The sequence below is a fragment of the Protopterus annectens genome, chromosome 7.part0 (genome assembly GCF_019279795.1).
Source record: "Protopterus annectens isolate FY-2018-M chromosome 7.part0, PAN1.0, whole genome shotgun sequence".
Lineage (NCBI taxonomy): Eukaryota > Metazoa > Chordata > Ceratodontiformes > Protopteridae > Protopterus > Protopterus annectens.
Window position 1 is genome coordinate 1168381810 of NC_056739.1, and position 19576 is coordinate 1168401385.

Here is a 19576-nt window from a genome sequence, read left to right on the forward strand (position 1 = left end):
GGACTGGTCTGTGGTAGGTTTTGGCCATTATGATTTTCCTCATTGTTATTTCAAGTTACGGCTTCTTCATAAATGTATTCACTGTACCAGTTTGATCATATGGTGTTGACCATATGACGTTCGACCTTTTAAGAGTTCGACAGTGTGATATATACCCACACTAGCTGCTGAATGTGAGACAGACTGTATACATTATGTCCTCTTTTTGTTGCGTTGTAATACACTTTCCACTAAGAATATATTATATGAATCTGCTTCTATTTTTATACTGCAGCACATCCCTATGCATTTTAGTCCATGCAACTGATAATTTAAGTTTGGTATGCATGACCTGCACTGTACTGAAACACAATTTCTAATTTGGTCCCAGAACCTATCTAATTGTCTTTGACTTATTTTAAGTCATTAAAAGGAAGCAGCAGCAAAACATGATTTCATTCCAATGGTGTTTTTGACTTTTCCAGCTGTCTTGATTTTATGTGTCTTTAAAGCTTCTGCTGTTGTGTCACAAGCTGTAACGTGGTTCCTGCATGCATTCACCTAAGGCAGCAATACAGCAGTATGTCATCTGCATTACTGGCTTCCCCCGTAACCCTGAACAGGAAAAAGTGGGCATCAGAGAATGAATGAATGAATAATTTACTGTGTTGCTCGAGAGAAGTCACTTAACTTGACAATGCTCCTACGCTGATTTTGAAAAAAGGTGCAAGTGGATCAGTGTTGTATCCCAGTCAAAAATAAATACAAACAAGCCAAATAAAATTCTGTAAGCAACTAATAACAGTTAAAAATGAGGAATTCAACCTTGTAGTGCATACTCCACTGATATTGTACTTGTGGGCTGCCACATTACAACTGTACAACTTTACTCAGAGTCAACCTTTGGAAGACCAATACCACATTTTTTATTTTAGGACACACACATCATACATTAATACTTTGTACAACTATTTGCACTTATTTATCTTTATGCTTAAAGGAATGTTCTTTTATATCCTGCATATTAGTGTCTCTATTAGGCTGCATTCACTTTCAAACATTAGGACTTTGTGAAAGTTTGGGGAGTCTTGATATTTTCCGTCATGTATTCCTGACAGTTTTCATAACAAACATTAGATGGATGAGTTAAGTATCAGGCAGATTGTATCACTGTATGTGCATAACTGATGTCCATTTGTCACTTTTGAAGATGTACATAATTTCATGGTTTATTTCTTCTAAGACACACCCTCTCCTTTTCACCATATATGAGGTTCTTCTTGTACAGTCTAGTTTTCTTGAGCAGATTAAGCTTTTAAAATAATGACCAATTCAAGCATCCATAAAAATAGCATAAGATATGGCCTTCAGATTTCTGACTGTTCTTTATTTAGATGATGACAACTACATTTTCAAACCATTGATGAACGTAAGACAGACAAGCTATTTGGGGGTTGTATGCTTTTTTGATGTAGACTCTTGTATAAATTGTTAATATTAAGTGGCTAAGTGCAGGTAAAGATCCCTCAGAGTAGTGGCTAGAAGTTTTCATCTAACATCACTGTAATGAATATTCACTGAAAGCTAGAAAAATCTACACAAAGTTATCTTAAGATTTGAGAAATTTTAGAAAAGCATTTTTCTTGTCATTTTTTTACATGAACACTACTTGCAAAATGCACTGGTATAATTTTGCTTGCACCCAGCAGTTACTCCTCTTTACTTTGAACTAAAGAAACTGTGTGCCTTTATCCTTGTTACATATCTGTTTCAATGCCTTAACACAGAAAACAAATCTGTTATCAACTGTCCATGTAGAAACACTTCAAAAGCTAGAAGTCTGCAGATGCAGTGTAAAATTATTTTCTATAATTGTGTTTTATACACTAGCTTACAATATGCCATAATATGGTCCCATGGGATTATAAAGTTACAGCAGTAATTAACAAATCTATGTCAGAAGATCAAATAACCAGATCCTCTGGAAGTCATCACCACAAAAAGTGTTTCTGCAGGGAGGCAAGCTTCCCTGCACCCCGCCATGTTGGGGCCTCTACTCCCCCACACCCCCACTTATTATATATAACAATTTTAACATTGTTAACCATTGGGGAAAGGGCAAAGCCACTGCTTTTTATGATCCCAGCCTCCAAAGAAGCCAGTTTGACTTTCCAAGATTTGATCTTCTTGTTTTCGATAATCTGTTCAAGCAATCTTCTGGCACAGACTCATAATTAACTACACTGTCTGTATTTTTGTGATACACAAACAGAAATTGTAGTTCTTCCATTATTCACTCACGCTACATCACCATCTGTCTTAAGGATAAGGTTGATCAACTGGGAATTCTCCTGCATGGATCATTTGATGTCTTCTAAAAGTACTGCGATCTGTAAAGCTCGCTTCACATTCAGTACACTTGTACGGTTTTTCCCCAGTGTGGATCCTTTGGTGTTTTCTGAATGCACTTGGATCACTAAAGGAAGACTCACAATCGACACATTTATAGGGTTTCTCTCCTGTGTGGATCCTTTGATGCTTTCGGAAAGTACTCCTGTCACTAAAGCTGGACTCGCATTCAACACATTTGTATGGCCTTTCTCCTGTATGTATGCGTAGGTGTACCCTAAGCTGCTCTTGGCGACGGAAGGATTTCTTGCATTCATTGCATTTATATGGCCTCTCTCCTGTGTGAATGCGAAAGTGTACTGTAAGATTGTGCATATGTGCAAAACTCCTCTCACATTCACTGCACTTGTAGAGTTTCTCACCTGTGTGAGTACGCATGTGAACTGTGAGGTGATCATGACGACGAAAGGTTTTTGAGCACACTGTACATTTATGAGGTCTTTCTCCTGTATGGATCTGCAGATGAGTTTTTAATTTATTTAAAAGATGGAAACTTCTGTCACACTGAGTACACTTATATGGCTTCTCTCCAGAATGAATCCACTGATGAGCCCGTAGTTTATTTAACTGACTAAAACTCCTTTCACATTCAGTACACTTAAATGGCTTTCCTTCATGATGAATCATCTGATGTACATTAAGATGATGAAGAAAATGGAACCTCTTTCCACAGCCCAAGCACTGATGAGGTTTCTCCGTCATTTGATTTTGCTGCTGTTTCCATATAAAAGACTGCTGACTTAGGCTTCTGTTAGCTCCAGCACTTCTATAATCTAGAAAAAAGAAAATGAAAATCACTCTGCATTCTGTCACCACAAATAAACTAGTAGACTTCATATTATGCTTTCTGTCTCATGCACACAATATGAAACTTCAAGCAGTTTACTAAATACAGAGTCCTCAAAACATGGGTACTGTTTTGCTTAAGATAATACTTTAACAATGACAGCATTTTGACTTTTACAAGAAAATAATTTTATAAGAAGGACATTGTACTGCCTCAGGCTAAGATGTAAGAGGATAAGTAATTCACTCAGTAGTGCCACTTTTCAGAGTAAGAACCCACAGACAGCATTACTTAACTTTATCAAAATAAAATAAAGCATCCACAGAAGTATGATGAACGTCAGCATCCTTACGTTCATTGACTATACTAGTACTAAATGATATGTGCAGCAGGGCATCCATTAGTTCTCTTTCATTCATGTAGGTGATGTACTTTTTTTACACACTCACAGGTGCAGTAAAGACCACTGCTGTCTGTCACTCCCTATAGCAAGGCAATGGAAAGGTACAGCCAGTTCATTAAGACATTTACAGGTACAACACTAGACAAAGTAAGGACCATTTTCATGCTTGATGAGGGAGGGCACAGTAACAGAAATGTGCCACAAAATTGGCATAGTAAATATTTAACACCTGTAGATGTCACCAAAGGCTCAACAAAGTGGTACAAGCAATGAAGTACACATATGAAAGGGGCAATAGCATAGAACATAAAGAGAAACTGGCTACAAAGCAGTCGATAAGTAACCAATACATGACAGACTACTACGTAAACAGATAAAATGTGTACAAGTAATGGAAAGCCCACACTATGCACAAGATGTCATGAGTTGACCTAGTGACCCAGGCTGTGGGGGAAACAGCCACACAGGAATGACAGTCACTGACCAATACTGACTTCAGTCTTCAGCTCAGTGGAAGTTGGCAGAGTCCTGCTACAGGAGTTTTGCCACTGGGAAAGGTTCAGGATTACATCACATGCAACTAGTGACTGGGGAGTATAAGCCCATCAAGGATTACTCATTTATCTGAAATCACTGGACAAGTGGAAACTACCACTTGCAATGGATTCAGCACACTGGGCACTATAAAGCATTTTTTGGCCAGCAAGGACGTTGAAGGTAACATTCAAAAATGTTCCTAACTCTCACAGAATGATGGCCATGGCTTCTGGCTGCCCTCTCCCTCAACTGCCATTCTAAAATATTGGTGGACAGGAGGACTGATTTGGCAGACAGGGGATTGGGCCTGATACTCACAGGAAAACATGGGAAATGGATGTCATGAGACTATTTGAAAAGTTATGTACCTCCTGTCTACTTCCTTCTCTTCCTAACCCTTACAGACCCACCATTGAACCAGGCAAGACATTCAGGTACTCTCGGAGCCTACCTTAATATCGTATCACCACTCATATCTGCAAAAATATCCACCAACTTTGCTGATTCCTTCAACAAGACTCCTATAGCCTAGTGCTAAGCTAAAGTGTGAAAAGTTTAAGTACCTAGTCTCTGATAAATTCCTATATCCAATTTGCACCCACTGCAATAAGTGTCCTATATAAATTTTGCTAGATGAAAACTACTTGTATAGAATGTTCTCATGTATACACTCTGTTGCTTGTATAATATCTTTGATTTGAGAATGATTACTTATGTACTGTTTTTTTTTTCCATATGTACTAAATGTCTTTATTAATGTAAATTCTGTATTGGATGTGAAATGTCATATGTGGAGCTTTTCTCCCTGGGACTCCACTGAAAATGGGCACTTCTGGCCCAGCTGGACCATCCCGGTAAATAAATAAATAAATGCAATGTACGAATGCATGCCATAAAAGAATGCAAAACAAAACAACAGAAACTGATAGCCAGTGGTCAAGACCAGTTAACGAATGACCAATTAATAACTGCAGAGATGAAAGCATTACAGAAAATAATATGGCATTGAAAACATCTCAATACTAAACAGTTCAGTCATACAGAAATTTAGAAATTGGGGTCCGAATGGAGAGATAAGTCAGCAAGTAAAGTAGAATATTATTGCTGAAACTGAATTCATCCTCAAGTCTTGGTGAGTACCTTTGTGAGGTGGAGCCTGTTTTTCACAAAATCTCACCAAGACAGTGATATATAGACTGTATTTATATAGCGTATATCATGAACAGAAGTAGGTTAAAAATTAAAAAAGAGAGATGGGTGCACAAGACTCGGGATAAAAAAGTGCCCAATCCTGGTAGGCACATTGTAGCCACGACTGAAAAACACTGCAGTGTAGAATCCTCAAGATATGGAAACATTCCTACAATGGGGCAGGCCAGGCCCAGGGGAGGAAGGCCCCCATGGTGCAGAAGGAAGTAGTATTCCACAGAAATCACAAAAATTGACAGGTCAAAGAAGAACCAAGACGATAAAGTGGACTACTGAGGATAACAGAGAAATTATGTATGGTTACATAAGGAAAAATCCTTCCACAAGAAAAACTGTCAGAAGCTTCAAATAAAAAATTGTATTCATTAATACAACAGATTTGTGGAAACAGTATATAGATCAAGAAACGTTGATCTGTTTGGAAAAAGAAGCATCTGAGAACGTGTGAAAATATAAACAACATAACCTAGAGATTTCTGAAAAGTATAAGAAAGAAATATGGACATGGAAAAGAAAGAGAGATTTGATATGGTGCAATACTTATGCAAAGGAGAAAGCCAAAGTATTCAATATAAAGGCGGCAGCCCCAAAGATATTCGAAGAGAAATACAGGCAAAGGCATCCGGCTATGGAAAATTTCACAATAAAAAAAATATATATATCACAAAGAGGGAATGTAGAAAAGAAGAAATTAAAAAAAAATAGAAGTTGAAGTTACAGAGTTTTATTGATGACCCAAAAAGGATTTATAGAGAATTGGGAAACAAGGTAAAGAAGGTAAAAGGAATTAAAAGACCGCCAAAAAAAGAAGAAATAGATACATTTTGGAGAAGTATCTATGAAGATCCTGTGGAACATAACAAACATGCTAAATGGATAGAAGAATTGAAAGATAAAATAAAAAGTTTAAAGGTACAGGATATGAAATAGGATGAAGTAACAGCCACAGAGATTGAAACAAAGTTAAGAAAAGCCTCTAATTGGAACACCTCAGGCCCAGATGCAATACCTAACTTTTGGTTAAAAGTATTAACATCTTTGCACGAAGATTTAGCCATGAGTAAGAACTATTTATATGCGCACCCTGAACAGACACCAACCAGGCAAAGAGCAGGAAAAACAATGCTCCTACTTAAGAGTGGACCTGCAAGCTACCCTAAAAATTATAGACCAATAACTTGCCTTCCAATGAAGTATAAATTATACACGGGAATTGATGCCGACAGAGTTTATAGTCACTTAGAAAAAAACTCAATTATGGCAGTAGAACAAAAGGGCAATAAAATAAAGTCATATGGAACAAAGGATCATCTGTTGTTAGTCATAGTGCAGAAGTGCAAGGGGAAGAATCTAGGTAAGGCATGGACTGACTACAAAAAAGCATTTGATAGTATCCCACATTCATGGATAAAAGAGTGCTTAAAAATGTAGAAGATACACCCTACACTGATCAACTACATTACAATGACAATGAAATGGTGGCAGACCACTTTACAATTAAGCATTGATAAAGGACAAATTATTATCCCAGGGATAAAAATTCAAAGGGAAGTATTCCAGGGTGACTCTCTGTCACCACTGCTATCCTGTCTTGCCCTTAACCCATTAAGCTGTCTACTTAACAGCTTGGATCATGGCTATAATTTGGCTCCTAGAAAACAAAGTATAAAGGCTTCTCATCTCTTTGTCAGTGATTAGAACTGTATAGCTCTCAGATGAGGAACTGAACACACAACTGCAAGCTGTCAAAACTTTTTCAGATGATATAAGAATGTCATTTGGTCTTGATAAATGTGCAGAAGCAACCTTTAAAGCAGGAAAACTGCACCACCAGGAAAACATCAGTTTGGGACAAGAGTGTGATATAAAAGAACTTGAGCAAGAGGGAGTGTATAAATATTTGGGAACTGATGAAGTATCAACAATAAAACATGAACAAATGTGAATAAAACTTAGTAAGGAATACTTCAGAAGAGTTAAATTAATTCTGAAAAGACATCTAGAAACAAAATCCAAGCTATAAACCAATTTGCTCTTCCTGTCCCAATTTACAGTTTTGGAGTGACTGACTGGCCCCAAAACCTGTTGGATAGATTAGACAGGAAAACAAGAAGGATGCTTCATGCTGACCAAATGATTTATAAAAATCAGTGCATACCAAGATTATATATTCCCCGGTACAAAGAAGGGATCCCCCTCCTTGAAATTGATTACATGTATAGATCTGCAATCGTGGGACTCCACACATATCTGCTGACCTCACAAGACCCAAACATAGTGAAAGTTTTGAAACATGAGGAGAATAACTCTAAGATGACTTCTCTGCTTAATCTAGCAGAAGCATATTGGGATCAAGCAGGAATGGAAATCAAACCAGAAGTAGATAAAAATCAGGTAACTGAATGTGCCAAAAAATGAAAAAATGTAAGGTGAAGGACCAGATGAGAAGGCAAGAAATGTGGAAAATGCATAAATATAGTTGCAAGTATAGAAAACTTCTGGAAGAACCTCATGTTGATCAGGAACGAACGCAGGAATGGTTAACGAAAGGCAAATTCAAACCAAGTGATGAAAGGTTAATATTCGCAGCCTAAGATAGTGAGTTGCGTACACGTTGGTTTACAAAGTCCAATAAATATGTGGGAGAAACAGACAAATGTAGCTTTTTTAAAACCGAATTGGAAACTGTTGCACACCTCGTTGTTGGTTGTGACATACTAATGGCAGAAGGACTGTATACTGAAAGGCATAATAATGTGGCAAGATTGTTGCACTGGGGATTGTACAAACATTATGGTATTGAAGTGGCTAAAAAAACACTGGAAACATAACCACAAAGCATCATAGAAGATGAAGTCTACATTACACGGGGTCACCCTTTACCAACAGTTCAAAAGATAAGTGCTAGAAAACCGGATATAGTGGTCCATGAAAAGAAGACAAAAGTAGCATTGATCACTGAAATCACCACACCCAGTGACTACAGTGTCTTGCATACAGAGAGACACAAAGTCATAAAATATCAGGATTTGCAAGCAGAAACAAGAGCAATGTGGAAGAAAGATACCCAGAGAGTTCCAATAGTTGTAGGAGCAGAGTCTTATAAAACAGAATCTACAATCATGCTTAGATATTTTACCAATACATGTAGCTCCATACAAATTGCAGAAGGAGTCATTACTGGGCACATTGTGGGTACTGTGAGGAGCACTTCTGGCTGACATCAAAGACTGAAACAATACTAATTTTATGAACTTTAGTCGTACTTTGACTTAGGAATTCCTGTCATATTATTAGAAACCCAAAAGATTTGGAGAAATTAAAAAAGACAAATTTGGGATACATAGGTTCACATGTGATTACTAGGCTAATGGCACAAGAGCCTTTACAAGCCCAGCCAATAATACCCAGGATATGACAATATTATGTCTTAATTCCCCAGATATGGAATTGGGCAGTATCAGGGTTGCAGGTCTTTGGGTTTTGGAGCCCTGAGTCATTTTACAGACTGCCTCCATCCGTAAGGGACATGGGCAGTACCCCAGGAGTGAATTTACAGTTCCCCATCCATTTACCCAAATTCTTTTTTTAAGAGATTGAGGGATGGATTATGTTTTACAAAGATGGGAAGTTTATTCCATAGACAAAGTAATCTTTGGGATATGAATCTGTCTCTCCAGTAAGTTCTGTTAGAGTCACAAATAAGGTAGCAATCCATGGAACCCATAATTTTTCTTGCAAATATATAACATTTTCAACAGGGCTGGATCATAGAATGCTCTGTAGGTCTGTAGGGCATAAGTCACCTCTCAATAAATTATGTGAGATGAAGCAAAGGGATGAGATCTTTAGTCAGTCTGCATAACATGTGTCTTACAGTATGAATTTTTTTATAGAAAAACCTCTGGGGCTGCTCCAACTGGTGTAACTGCCTGGTTAGATACATACAAAAGGGAGCACTGTACTCGATTATGGGCCCTACGAGGGCCAAGTACAATGGCACTATGACTTTCTTTAATGTTGATGCCATGGCTATACTTATAAGTTGAGCCACACAGAAGGATCTCCTCACTACCATAGTGACCTGGTGGTCAAAGTTTAGGTTACTATCAATCTGTGTTCCGAGGTCCCTCACTACTGGGTCTACTTTTAGGGGGTGTGCTATCAATATTATAATTTGCAGGGATATCTGATTTACCAAAAGGTATGATTACACATTTTTTGGCATTTAGTCTCATTGTCATGACTTTAGCATCAGTCATTTGTCATTTTTAGGTCTGTTTGTAGGATGTCAACATTGTTTGGGGGTTCAGTGATTGCTCCCAGCTTATAGTCATTGGCAAACCTGGTAAGCCAGAGGCCCCCAACATTGGCCTTCACTTCAAAGAAGTATATACCAAACAGAAGAGGTCCCAACACTGAGCCTTGTGGGACACCACTAGTAACAGGTTTCTTATCGTTGATGGATTCAGCTATCTGGACAACATATGCCCTATCAGTGAGTCAGTTTGCTAGCCATCTGATGATGTAAGGGTTTATGCCTAACTTAGTAAGTTTATCTGTGATCCCCGAGTGGGGGAGTGTGTTGAAAGCTTCAGACAGGTCTAGATAAGCAATGTGTACCATTTTACCCTCATCCATGGCATTGGTGACCTTCTCGAAGTCCACCAGATTGAGCAGGCAAGAACTCCCTTTGGCAAAGCCAAACTGGGTCTAGTACAATGCTTGGAGAATTCCTATGTCATTACTGATCAGGTCCATGGTAATTCTGTCCATGGCCTTGCAGATAAGACTAGTCAAGCTTATACCCCCCCCCCCATGCAGAGAAATGACAGCTGCAGTCTGTCCAGATGCTGTGGTTAAAGATGGTTTCTAGTGGCCCTGATAGATTCTGTTTTAAGCTATTTAAGATGCATCCATGAAATGTTGTCGGGACTCACAGAGGCTGTATTTTTGGCTTTAGCAAGTGCAGTAAGGACCTGTTCCCTTGTAATAACAGGTAGGGGGATGGTTGCAGGTATTTCTTTGGGTGCAGTAGGAGGTAATGGGGGGAGAAGTTTGAACTGAACTTGTTGACCAGCAGGTTTGCTGTAGTTTCATGCTGGGCGTAAGTGTTGCCATTCATGATTAACTCGGCACATTGTTGAGAATTTCCCCTGAGGTTAAAAACATAATTAAAAAAAGCCTTACACTTATCTTTCACCTGGAAGGCTATCTTTGCCTTGTAGTTTGCTTTGGCAGATTTGACCAGCCATCTGCTTTGCTTGTTTAGACAGTTGAGTGTCCTTTTTTTGCACTTTTTTATCTGTTTCTACTTTGCTTTGAAGAGTATTCTGTTCCTTCTTGACTTTAGAGAGAATTTTGTTTCCTTTCATTGAACAGCTTATTTATATTAGGGGTCCACCAAGGTAGTTTATTTTTGACAGTAATCATACGTTTGACTCTGGCAGGTACTGTCTCATCTATGCAGCTATGAATATGGTTGTAGAGTGCTTTTGTGTACAACTCAGAGTAGGCCTCAAGTGGCATCAGTGTTTAGAGGGGTTTGGAAGTTTAATAAGCTGTCCCTTAGTTTGAGACAATTGGGCTTAGCCAAGTTCTTAACAGGTCTGGAGTTTAATGGGGGTTCTAGTTTAGTTTTAATTGTGGTCACATCTTACCAGGGAGGTGTTAATGTACAGAGAAGGAGTAGCATCCCCCCCCCTTGTTCTTGAGTTTTAGGTCTGGGATATTTGTACCTCTAGATGGGGAGCTAACTAGTTGTTCCAGAGTGTTTGCTTTGATGAAGTCCAAAAACCTCTGAGCATGTGAATTACGGGCTGTATAAGTCTACCAGTTTACAGAGGGGTTGTTGAAGTCACCCACAAGTATGGTGTTAGGCTGAATGTTAAGAGATTCCAGTAGGTAACTGAAGTCACCCACAAGTATGGTGTTAGGCTGAATGTTAAGAGATTCCAGTAGGTAACTGAAGTCACCCACAAGTATGGTGTTAGGCTGAATGTTAACAGATTCCAGTAAGTTTGGGTAGGAGGTGTGGTTTTCCAGACTCATGTTAAGGGATCTGTAGCTAGCAAAGATATGATAGGGGGTCACACCTATGGTTAGTTAGGCATGGAGCAGCTCAAGCGAGTCATGTTGATGGAGCAGTCTAGCAGTGTACTTGTCCTTTATGAACACTGAGACACCTCCACCCTTTGTTTTATTCTGAGCTTAGGGGGATCAAAATGTATGAAAAGCATTGTAGCCTTTGATATCTGGGGTGCTTTTCATGGTTTGAAACATGACTCCTTGACTGCACATATGTCTGCTTCTTCCAGAATGAGCAGTGCCTCTAGGGAGTGCAGTTTTTATTTAAACCCCTAGCACTGAGCAGCAGTACCTTTAGGTAGTTGTGAGTGATTTTTGTTATGAACTCACAAAATTACAATAAGTAACAACCACGTCAAACAGAACACCATTGTGAGGGTAACGTGCAATAATCCAACTTTATTAAGTACTTTCATCTCAGGTAATATGAGACTTCCTCAGAATATAATTTTTTAAACATCGAAGCATTTTAAAAGTTCTTCCTTAATCATGTGTCACATTTTGTCCAATCAAAACACACTAATAATAAAAAGTGAGGAAAAAACATATGTTCAATTAAAAATGAAGTATTGGAAATTAAATACAGTTATCCCCCAACACCATTATTTAAAATAATATACTCATAAAAATCTCTGGGACTTTAATTAATAAACACAATTAATAGAGATCAGCCCATTTAAACCTGGAACTGCCATTGCACTGGTTCTGATTTGCCAATACAGCTCCAGAAATTCTAGCCATAAATCAGGCGCACCACCTCTAGGATTTACAACTAATCTCTTCTTCTTCTTCTTTCGGCTTTTCCTGGTTAGAGGTCATCACAGCGGATCACCTGTCCGCTCATGATTGGCAGTAGAGTTTTACAGTGTCGAGTTGCCAGCCCGGTGCCCAATCTTCCATGGAAGGCACGTGTGTGTGTGTGTGTGTGTGTGTGTGTGTGTGTGTGTGTGTGTGTGTGTGTGTGTGTGTGTGTGTGTGTGTGTGTGCCAACATCTGAGTGTGTCTTTTTATAAATGTGAATGAACAAGTCCACATGCGAGTATGCTTAATATACACAAGCAGTTCGTACCATAGGCAGTTGTTATGGTACATAACGATGAATGACAAGTAGATGGGCTGCAGTATAAGAAAAACTACACGACTTTTCTGCAGGTGAACAGAACTAATTAAAGTAACTTTCAGAGAGGTTTAGAAGTGTCGCTACTTATTAGAAAGTGTTGTTAGTTATTAGGCAAGTAAGCTTTTACAAATCTGCCTCCCACATTTAAGTGTGTGTGTGTGTGTGTGTGTGTGTGTGTGTGTGTGTGTGTGTGTGTGTGTGTGTTTAATATTTTGTCTGTTCTTCAGTCTGTGTTTGAATGCTGGTATCCCATAATTCCATCAGAGTGGGTGGGATTACATAATTTTGTATGCAAATTTTATATTAATCAGCATACAGATTTTTGGCCAGTTGTACCTACTTGTCATGGGCTTTTGTCCAGATTTTTGATGTTTCCAGGTTGACAGGTATGCCTAGCTGTCTTCCACATATAAAAACCTTGACAATTTTGACATAAAGCAGCATATACAATCCCTTTCATTCCACAATTACACCGAATGTTAAGTTGGATCAAATTATCCCCTAACTGTATGCACTTAGCTATTTTTAATTATTTTCAAGTAATAAATGAGTTAGGACAATCATCCAAATTTATAGCCTAAAACAGTAGTTGTTTAAAAAAGATGGTAGAACAGGTTAGATCCATTAATAAAGGTGAAACTAATATTGATAATCTACAACAAAACCTTCACCAGTAAGGCAGAGGCACCCACGAACTCAGAAACTTCCAAGACAGAGTAAAAGTAAAACCAGTAGTTTATTAAACACAAAGGTTGAGAGCTTTTGTCCACAACTGTGGACTTCTTCAGAACCAATATTAGGTGGAGTACATCAAAATGTGGTAGATGTAACTATTGTACACATTTGTTTGAAGCTAGCTGCATACAGTTGGGGGATAATTTCAGCAAGATTTACTTTGACAGTGATGCAGTTCCAGACAATTGGATGAATTTAGAGAGAACGAGTCTTGAGGAATTAATTTACCTTTCATTAAGTGTAGTGTTCCACATGCAGCTCTTAGCAATTGCCTGTTTCTGAAGTGACTAAACTAGTTTGCAATCCATGCAAAAAGCAGCTGTCAGCTTTTACCAGTATTCAAAGACTAATAATATCAGGATCATTTATGTTTATCCAGACTTCAAGCTAATCTGACTGGGTTGTAGATGTCTGCTATACTGAGTCTTTTTGATGCAAAGCTTGTTCCAGAAGGATTAATAGGCTGAAGGCTCACATAAAAATGGAGTTATCATGGCCACTGTGGGCCATCATTTTTTCATTTATCACCAGCAAGGTGGATTAAATTCTTAGGTAAGAAAGCAAAATAATTTTTGCAAAAGATGTGTTAGAAGTAGCCCTCCAACTATACTAGTTGGGAATGCTTTGAAAAAGCAAGAAGGGATATGTAGTTTTCATCATAAATTTGTAAACATTATTAGGATAAACTAATCTTTAACCTTGTATTTACAAACTTCAAAACACATGAACTGCACATGAAGCCATATACTGGACTGCTACCCTCCTTGCAGTGAGGAAACTGTAAGGAGGGTGAAACCCAGTGATGAAAATAAAACTGTATTACAGAATGTAATATGGAAGGTCAATAAATGTGCATAAAAGGGAACTAGCACATAATGTGTTGAATAACATAACTGACACAAAGTCACAGTCATGGTATTTAGGAGTACTGGTTGCAAGGCAGGGAATGGTTTAATCACTTAGTAAGCAGTTTAGTAGTACAAGTCTCTCAATGACTGATCCTAGAGGCCAAAGGAGGGAAGGAGGGGGCATATGAGTCTCGTTCCTTCTGTTCAGAACGTAGTCAGCAGCCTGCAGTACAGGACATCAGTGAGCAGTACGATAGCAGGAAAAAGGCAAAGCCAAGAGTGCAGGGGGAAAAAAAACATTTCGGAATTAGTAATACTGGGCATTCACGTTGAGAGCAGAGGAGGTTAATTAATTAATTAATTATTCAGTTTGTCAACTGGGTAGGTAGACTTGTCTGAGAACCTTTTTTAGTCATGGCAAGCAACAGAAAAAGAGAGAGACAGATGGTGGGCAACAATTCAAACAGACAATATATTTGTTACACCAATCAAAGAGTTTGCATACATAGTTATGCATAGAATGCAATGGATTACATATGCTGATGAAATGGCTTATTTGCACAGTCACAGATGACACAGCAAAGTAACTATACATAGTTAAGAGAAAAAGAAAGAAAACAGGGGAAAAGATCTGTATTTTATACAAGACTTGTTAAGTCTCAGTTCTAACCATATATGGCTAGGAGAGTTTCTGTACCTAGAAGTGTAGTGCAAGTATTAATACAACTTGCACTTAAATGAAAAGTGTTGTTAACCTGCATCGTTAGTGCATTTGCACTTGTACTGCATTATCATATGTGTTTTTTAGCTGTTTTCAAAAAAGAGTGAGGTGAGTGAAAGCTTAAAGTTGTATAGGAAGCAGTTCCCATAGTGCAGAGTCCACTATGTAGAATGATTTTTCTGAGGTGGTTAAGTGTATGTAGGTCTTTATAACTGTGGTCCAGACTGTCTTCTTAAGTCAAACTATGTGCTTTTCATAAACAGTAATTGTTTCAAATGTGGACTGCAACCATTACTGAACAGTTTGAAAGTGAGTGTGCTAAGTAGAAGCTGTGTTTTGGCTTTGATGAGAAGCCAGTTGGTCCTTTTTATGGTACTGCAGCGATGTTCACTCCTGTGGTCTGAATGAAGGTATCTTAGTATTCAGTTTTCCTGGAATTTGTAAGGTAGCAGTTGTGACATCCCTTCTCTGGGCCAGTGATCCAGGAGATTCAATCCTCACCACTGACACTGGTGGGGGATGTTCACTTACAACAAAAATAGTTAGACACACTATTTTCAGATGCAATTCTCTGCGCCAAGTACAATTTCCTTTAAGAGCACACAGGAACCACACTCAGTCCTGGGGCTAGGTTTCCGTCTCTCTCCAGGTGCCAAATAAGACTCTCCACTGACACAGCTATAGAGTTGAGTCCTCAGCCGAAGGTTTCAAGCCAAGCCCTCCACCACCCTCTCTGTGAAACCAGTGTTCTGTGTTCCTGCTCCAAGTAGTTGACGCACACACCTGGGAAAGGCTGGCATGGATTTACCAGCTATGCCCCCTCTGCCCATACTGTAAGATAGATACTACCACCAGAACACTCCAAAGCCAGCTACTCTAAGGCTCTTACAAGGGTACTCAATTATACCGAGTAAAATTAATACTAATACAAATGGTAGTGTTTGACCAATGCAGCAATGCTTTCAGGAGCAGCCACAGTGTCACCAAATAAATATAAGTACTCTCAAAGGTTAAAATATGCTCTAAAAGACCAGTCACAATGACAAGTTTAAATATATTTAATAATAAATAATAAAAGAACATTAAAATAGTAAAAATTTATTTACAATAAACACCAGAATTTAATCACATTAAATATTAAAAATAACATCTATGGAAAGACTCAGACAGATACAGGAGAAAACAATACTTAACTAATCTCACTATGTTTTCTTGTCTGATCTAAAGAGATACTTTTCCCTAGTTCACTTACCAGAGCAAGGAAGGATGATGTAAATGGGTGGTCCTTCTTTCTCAGGTTCCAAAAATAGACTGCCCTGAAACTTCTGCCTCATCTAGTTTGAAAACATCATTTCAGTGCTGGATTACAGAATGACAACACACACATCTGGTCATCTGATTACTGGTTCCCACACTACCCCCTTTCCTAGTAAATGAACCAGAATCTAGCACATGTGTGTCATAATACACACACATGGAACTTTGCTAAGATGTGTTATAACATCTCGGAGCAATAAAACCATTTCAAGAAACTTCCACCCTTCCAGGGTAGCAATTAGTTCACCCCTAAGGACAAGACAGTAGTATGTGTAGTCCTGGTTTTCACAAGCATTTTGTCTTTGGCTGCAGTCAGGAATGTAAAATACAATCTTTATGGCCTAAACCAGGTAATTTAATTTCAGACTATTTTTCAAAGCTAGATGGACTGAGATTACCCTCTTCTCTTCCATTATCCTCTGTTAGGATATATTCATTTCAACAGTCATGATACAGTCTGCCATACAGGTGTATTTCTTTTCTGTTCAGCAGTGCCCACTGTTGATACATTTTTAACACAAGCAGCTTTACAAATACATTTTTAACACAAGCACCTATACAAATCTGCTTGATATACAAATGACATATAATTCTTTACAAAATTCCAGCTAGCTATGCTGGCATATGTCAAATACCCACTACCCTACTTTTCCTGGCATAACTGGCAAATGCCTCACATAATCACAGTAGTGTTTAGTTGAAAATAAAGAGATATAAGAGGCAAAGTATACTGTAGTTTGGTATGAGTAAATTTTTGGCTATAACACTACATTTTTGTATTGCTGGTAGGTGACAGATTTTGTGTCATACTTTTAGATGAGCCATGACGTTCTCTGCTTTACACTTTGTGTCTGTTAAAGGAAAGAAATTCATGATAATATCCTCTGGAAAGATGGCTACCCATACAAACTACCACATTAATAATCTCCTAATAATGGACCCAGTTGTCAGGGATTTGGAAACATATGTAGGCAGTAGCCTGACCTTTGATCATCATATGTCTAAGGTAGTAAGGAAATCATTCTATACTGAGCAACTTGTAAGCAAGGGTATGGCATCCAGGTCCAAGGATGTCATTCTTCTGCTGTACTCAGCCTTTATCAGACCAATCACTGAGTACAATACCTTCTTTAATATGTACATGACCAGGCACATGCAACACCTGGAGTTTCCACAGAGGTTCCTCACAAAAACAATGCATGGCCAAAACAATATATCCTACATGGACTGCCTCAAAGCCTTAACCCTTTACTCAGTCTTCTATAGATTGTTGAGAGGCGATCTGTGCCTGACCTATTGAAAGCATCCTCTGACTGCACTCTGATGGACATGCTGCACAAGCACAAAATAAACAGCATCGGAATTACCCAGTCTAGGGGCCTAAATGTCGCCTGCAACACAAGTAAGACAAGTTGTGTTTCAGAGACTACCCCCATCTGGAACAGGCTTCCCATCCACACGAAGTCGAGTGATTCCCTTGCCCAGTTCAGGTGTAACTTGGATCAGTGGATGAGGAATTGTAAATTTACCTCTGGTCTGGCACCTCTGCCTCTAGCAGACAGAGGGAGGCTGTAAATGTTTGATGGCCCATGCCAAGCATACACAGACCCCTTAAAATATCCCTACAGTATAAAAACTTGTCAGATATAATTGGGAAGCATGGCTAGGCTTAACAAGGTCCCCTGGGGTCATTAGCCAAGTAATCACCTCTGAACCTATAAGATATTGGTCAAGAATGACACCTTTGAATGGTATATGGTACTTTATTCTGTAATGGCTCTGTAATAGTACGGGGTGGTATTGACTACGGCTTCTAATGGGTATCAAAAACATAACTAAGTATTTAGTATTAACAGTAGGTTTACTGTTTGTCAGGCAGTTCTATACATGTGCAAAATCTTTCTGCAGTTGACTGGATAGTGCATCTACAGAATTATGTACTGTATTTAAGTCTGTATCACCTGTAAATAGAGACAAGTTTATGTTGGGAAGATTTTATGACAGAAAGTTGATGAATAGTGAGAACAGAAGAGGGCCGAATTCTGAATGACTTTAGATATTACATTGGAGTCAGAGAAGGAGTTGTTTATATATATTAAAAACATTCAATTGTGAAAGAAGTTGCTGAACCATTATATTACCATATTTCAGAAGCCATCTTTCCTTAGTTTTTCAAGTAGTTCTTGGTGCTAAACCGTTCTGAAAGCACACCTGAGATCAAGGAAAATGGTGACATCAATAAGCCCTTTCTCCATATCTGTAAACGTTTGTTTTGTTAAACTGTAAAGACCTACTTATGTGCTGTAGTTTGGCCTGAATCCGCATTATGTATCACAGAGAATATCATATTTCTTAATGTAGTCTAGAGTTTGTTCACATACATTTTTTTTCCTAGGATCTTAACTGAGGGAATAAGTGTTGGTTATTAAGTGATAGTTGTTGACTGTTTTAGGAGTGGTTGTTTTAGGATACCTTGAGGAAATTCTACTAAGAATTTATCCAACTGAAAAATGAATGGATGACTTGGCCTTTTTTGACAGGAGAAATTTGAATTATCACTTGCGACTTAGGCGAATTTACATTCATATAAAGGTAATCAAACTGTAATTAACATAAATATTATATTTCACATATATTGCTATATATCATATAACCTAGGCAACATTAAATACATTATTCAACCCCTGCCATCTTTTTAATCAAGAAACATCTTTATTAAACCATCACTTATGACAGAAGTAATCCTACATGTACATAAATGAAAACAAACCACACTGACACAATCCTAGTTGCAAACATTTTACATCACAAGTCATAATGACACACTCCCAGTTGCAAACATTACACATCACTTATAATCTACCCAATCTTTTTCGGTCAAACATTACATAGCTCATTTAAGTCCTGCCACCTTTTAAACCTCATTCCTCTCCTGTATCTGTTGTTCCCACAGTTCCCATTTTTTTCCTGTGTAGTAGTTTGCATCTACCCTTTTCTAAATATCCCAATTCCAGTTGTTTTATGCACGCTAATATATTCACTATTTCAAGTATAGTTGGCTTAGATTTAGATTTCCATTTTCTTCTAGATTTTGTTGCACATTTGGGAGACATACATATATCCTCCCATTGTTTATTTGTGAATTGCTTATCCAATCTCGCTTTCCTATCCTTTCTAACCTCCTCTGATTGACTCATAATTATCACGCAATATTTTATATGCTGTACTAGTTATTCCTTTTTTAACGGCAGCTTCTGTTCTAGATTCTACTAAAACTCTACCAGTGCTGGTCTTCTGCTTAGGCTGCCCCTATTCTTTTCTCTTTGCCTATACACTGATACCAATCCCTGATAGGGAAGGCAATCGCTAACCTGCACTCCAAATAAATTCTTGGCATCTTCCCATTCTATTATCTTTCTCTCTC

General features: G+C 38.2%; 1 protein-coding gene across 2 annotated transcripts in view; it reads right to left on the minus strand.

The window, feature by feature from the left end:
- Positions 1-881: 881 nt before the first annotated feature.
- LOC122806933 (zinc finger protein 2 homolog) overlaps positions 882-19576 on the minus strand; it is a 194540-nt gene continuing 175845 nt past the window's right edge. For both annotated transcript variants that reach the window (XM_044077765.1, XM_044077764.1), the window contains exon 7: positions 882-3161. In XM_044077765.1, the coding sequence (XP_043933700.1) occupies positions 2299-3161 (863 nt within the window). In that variant the 3' untranslated portion in view covers positions 882-2298. The remainder of the gene's footprint in view (positions 3162-19576) is intronic.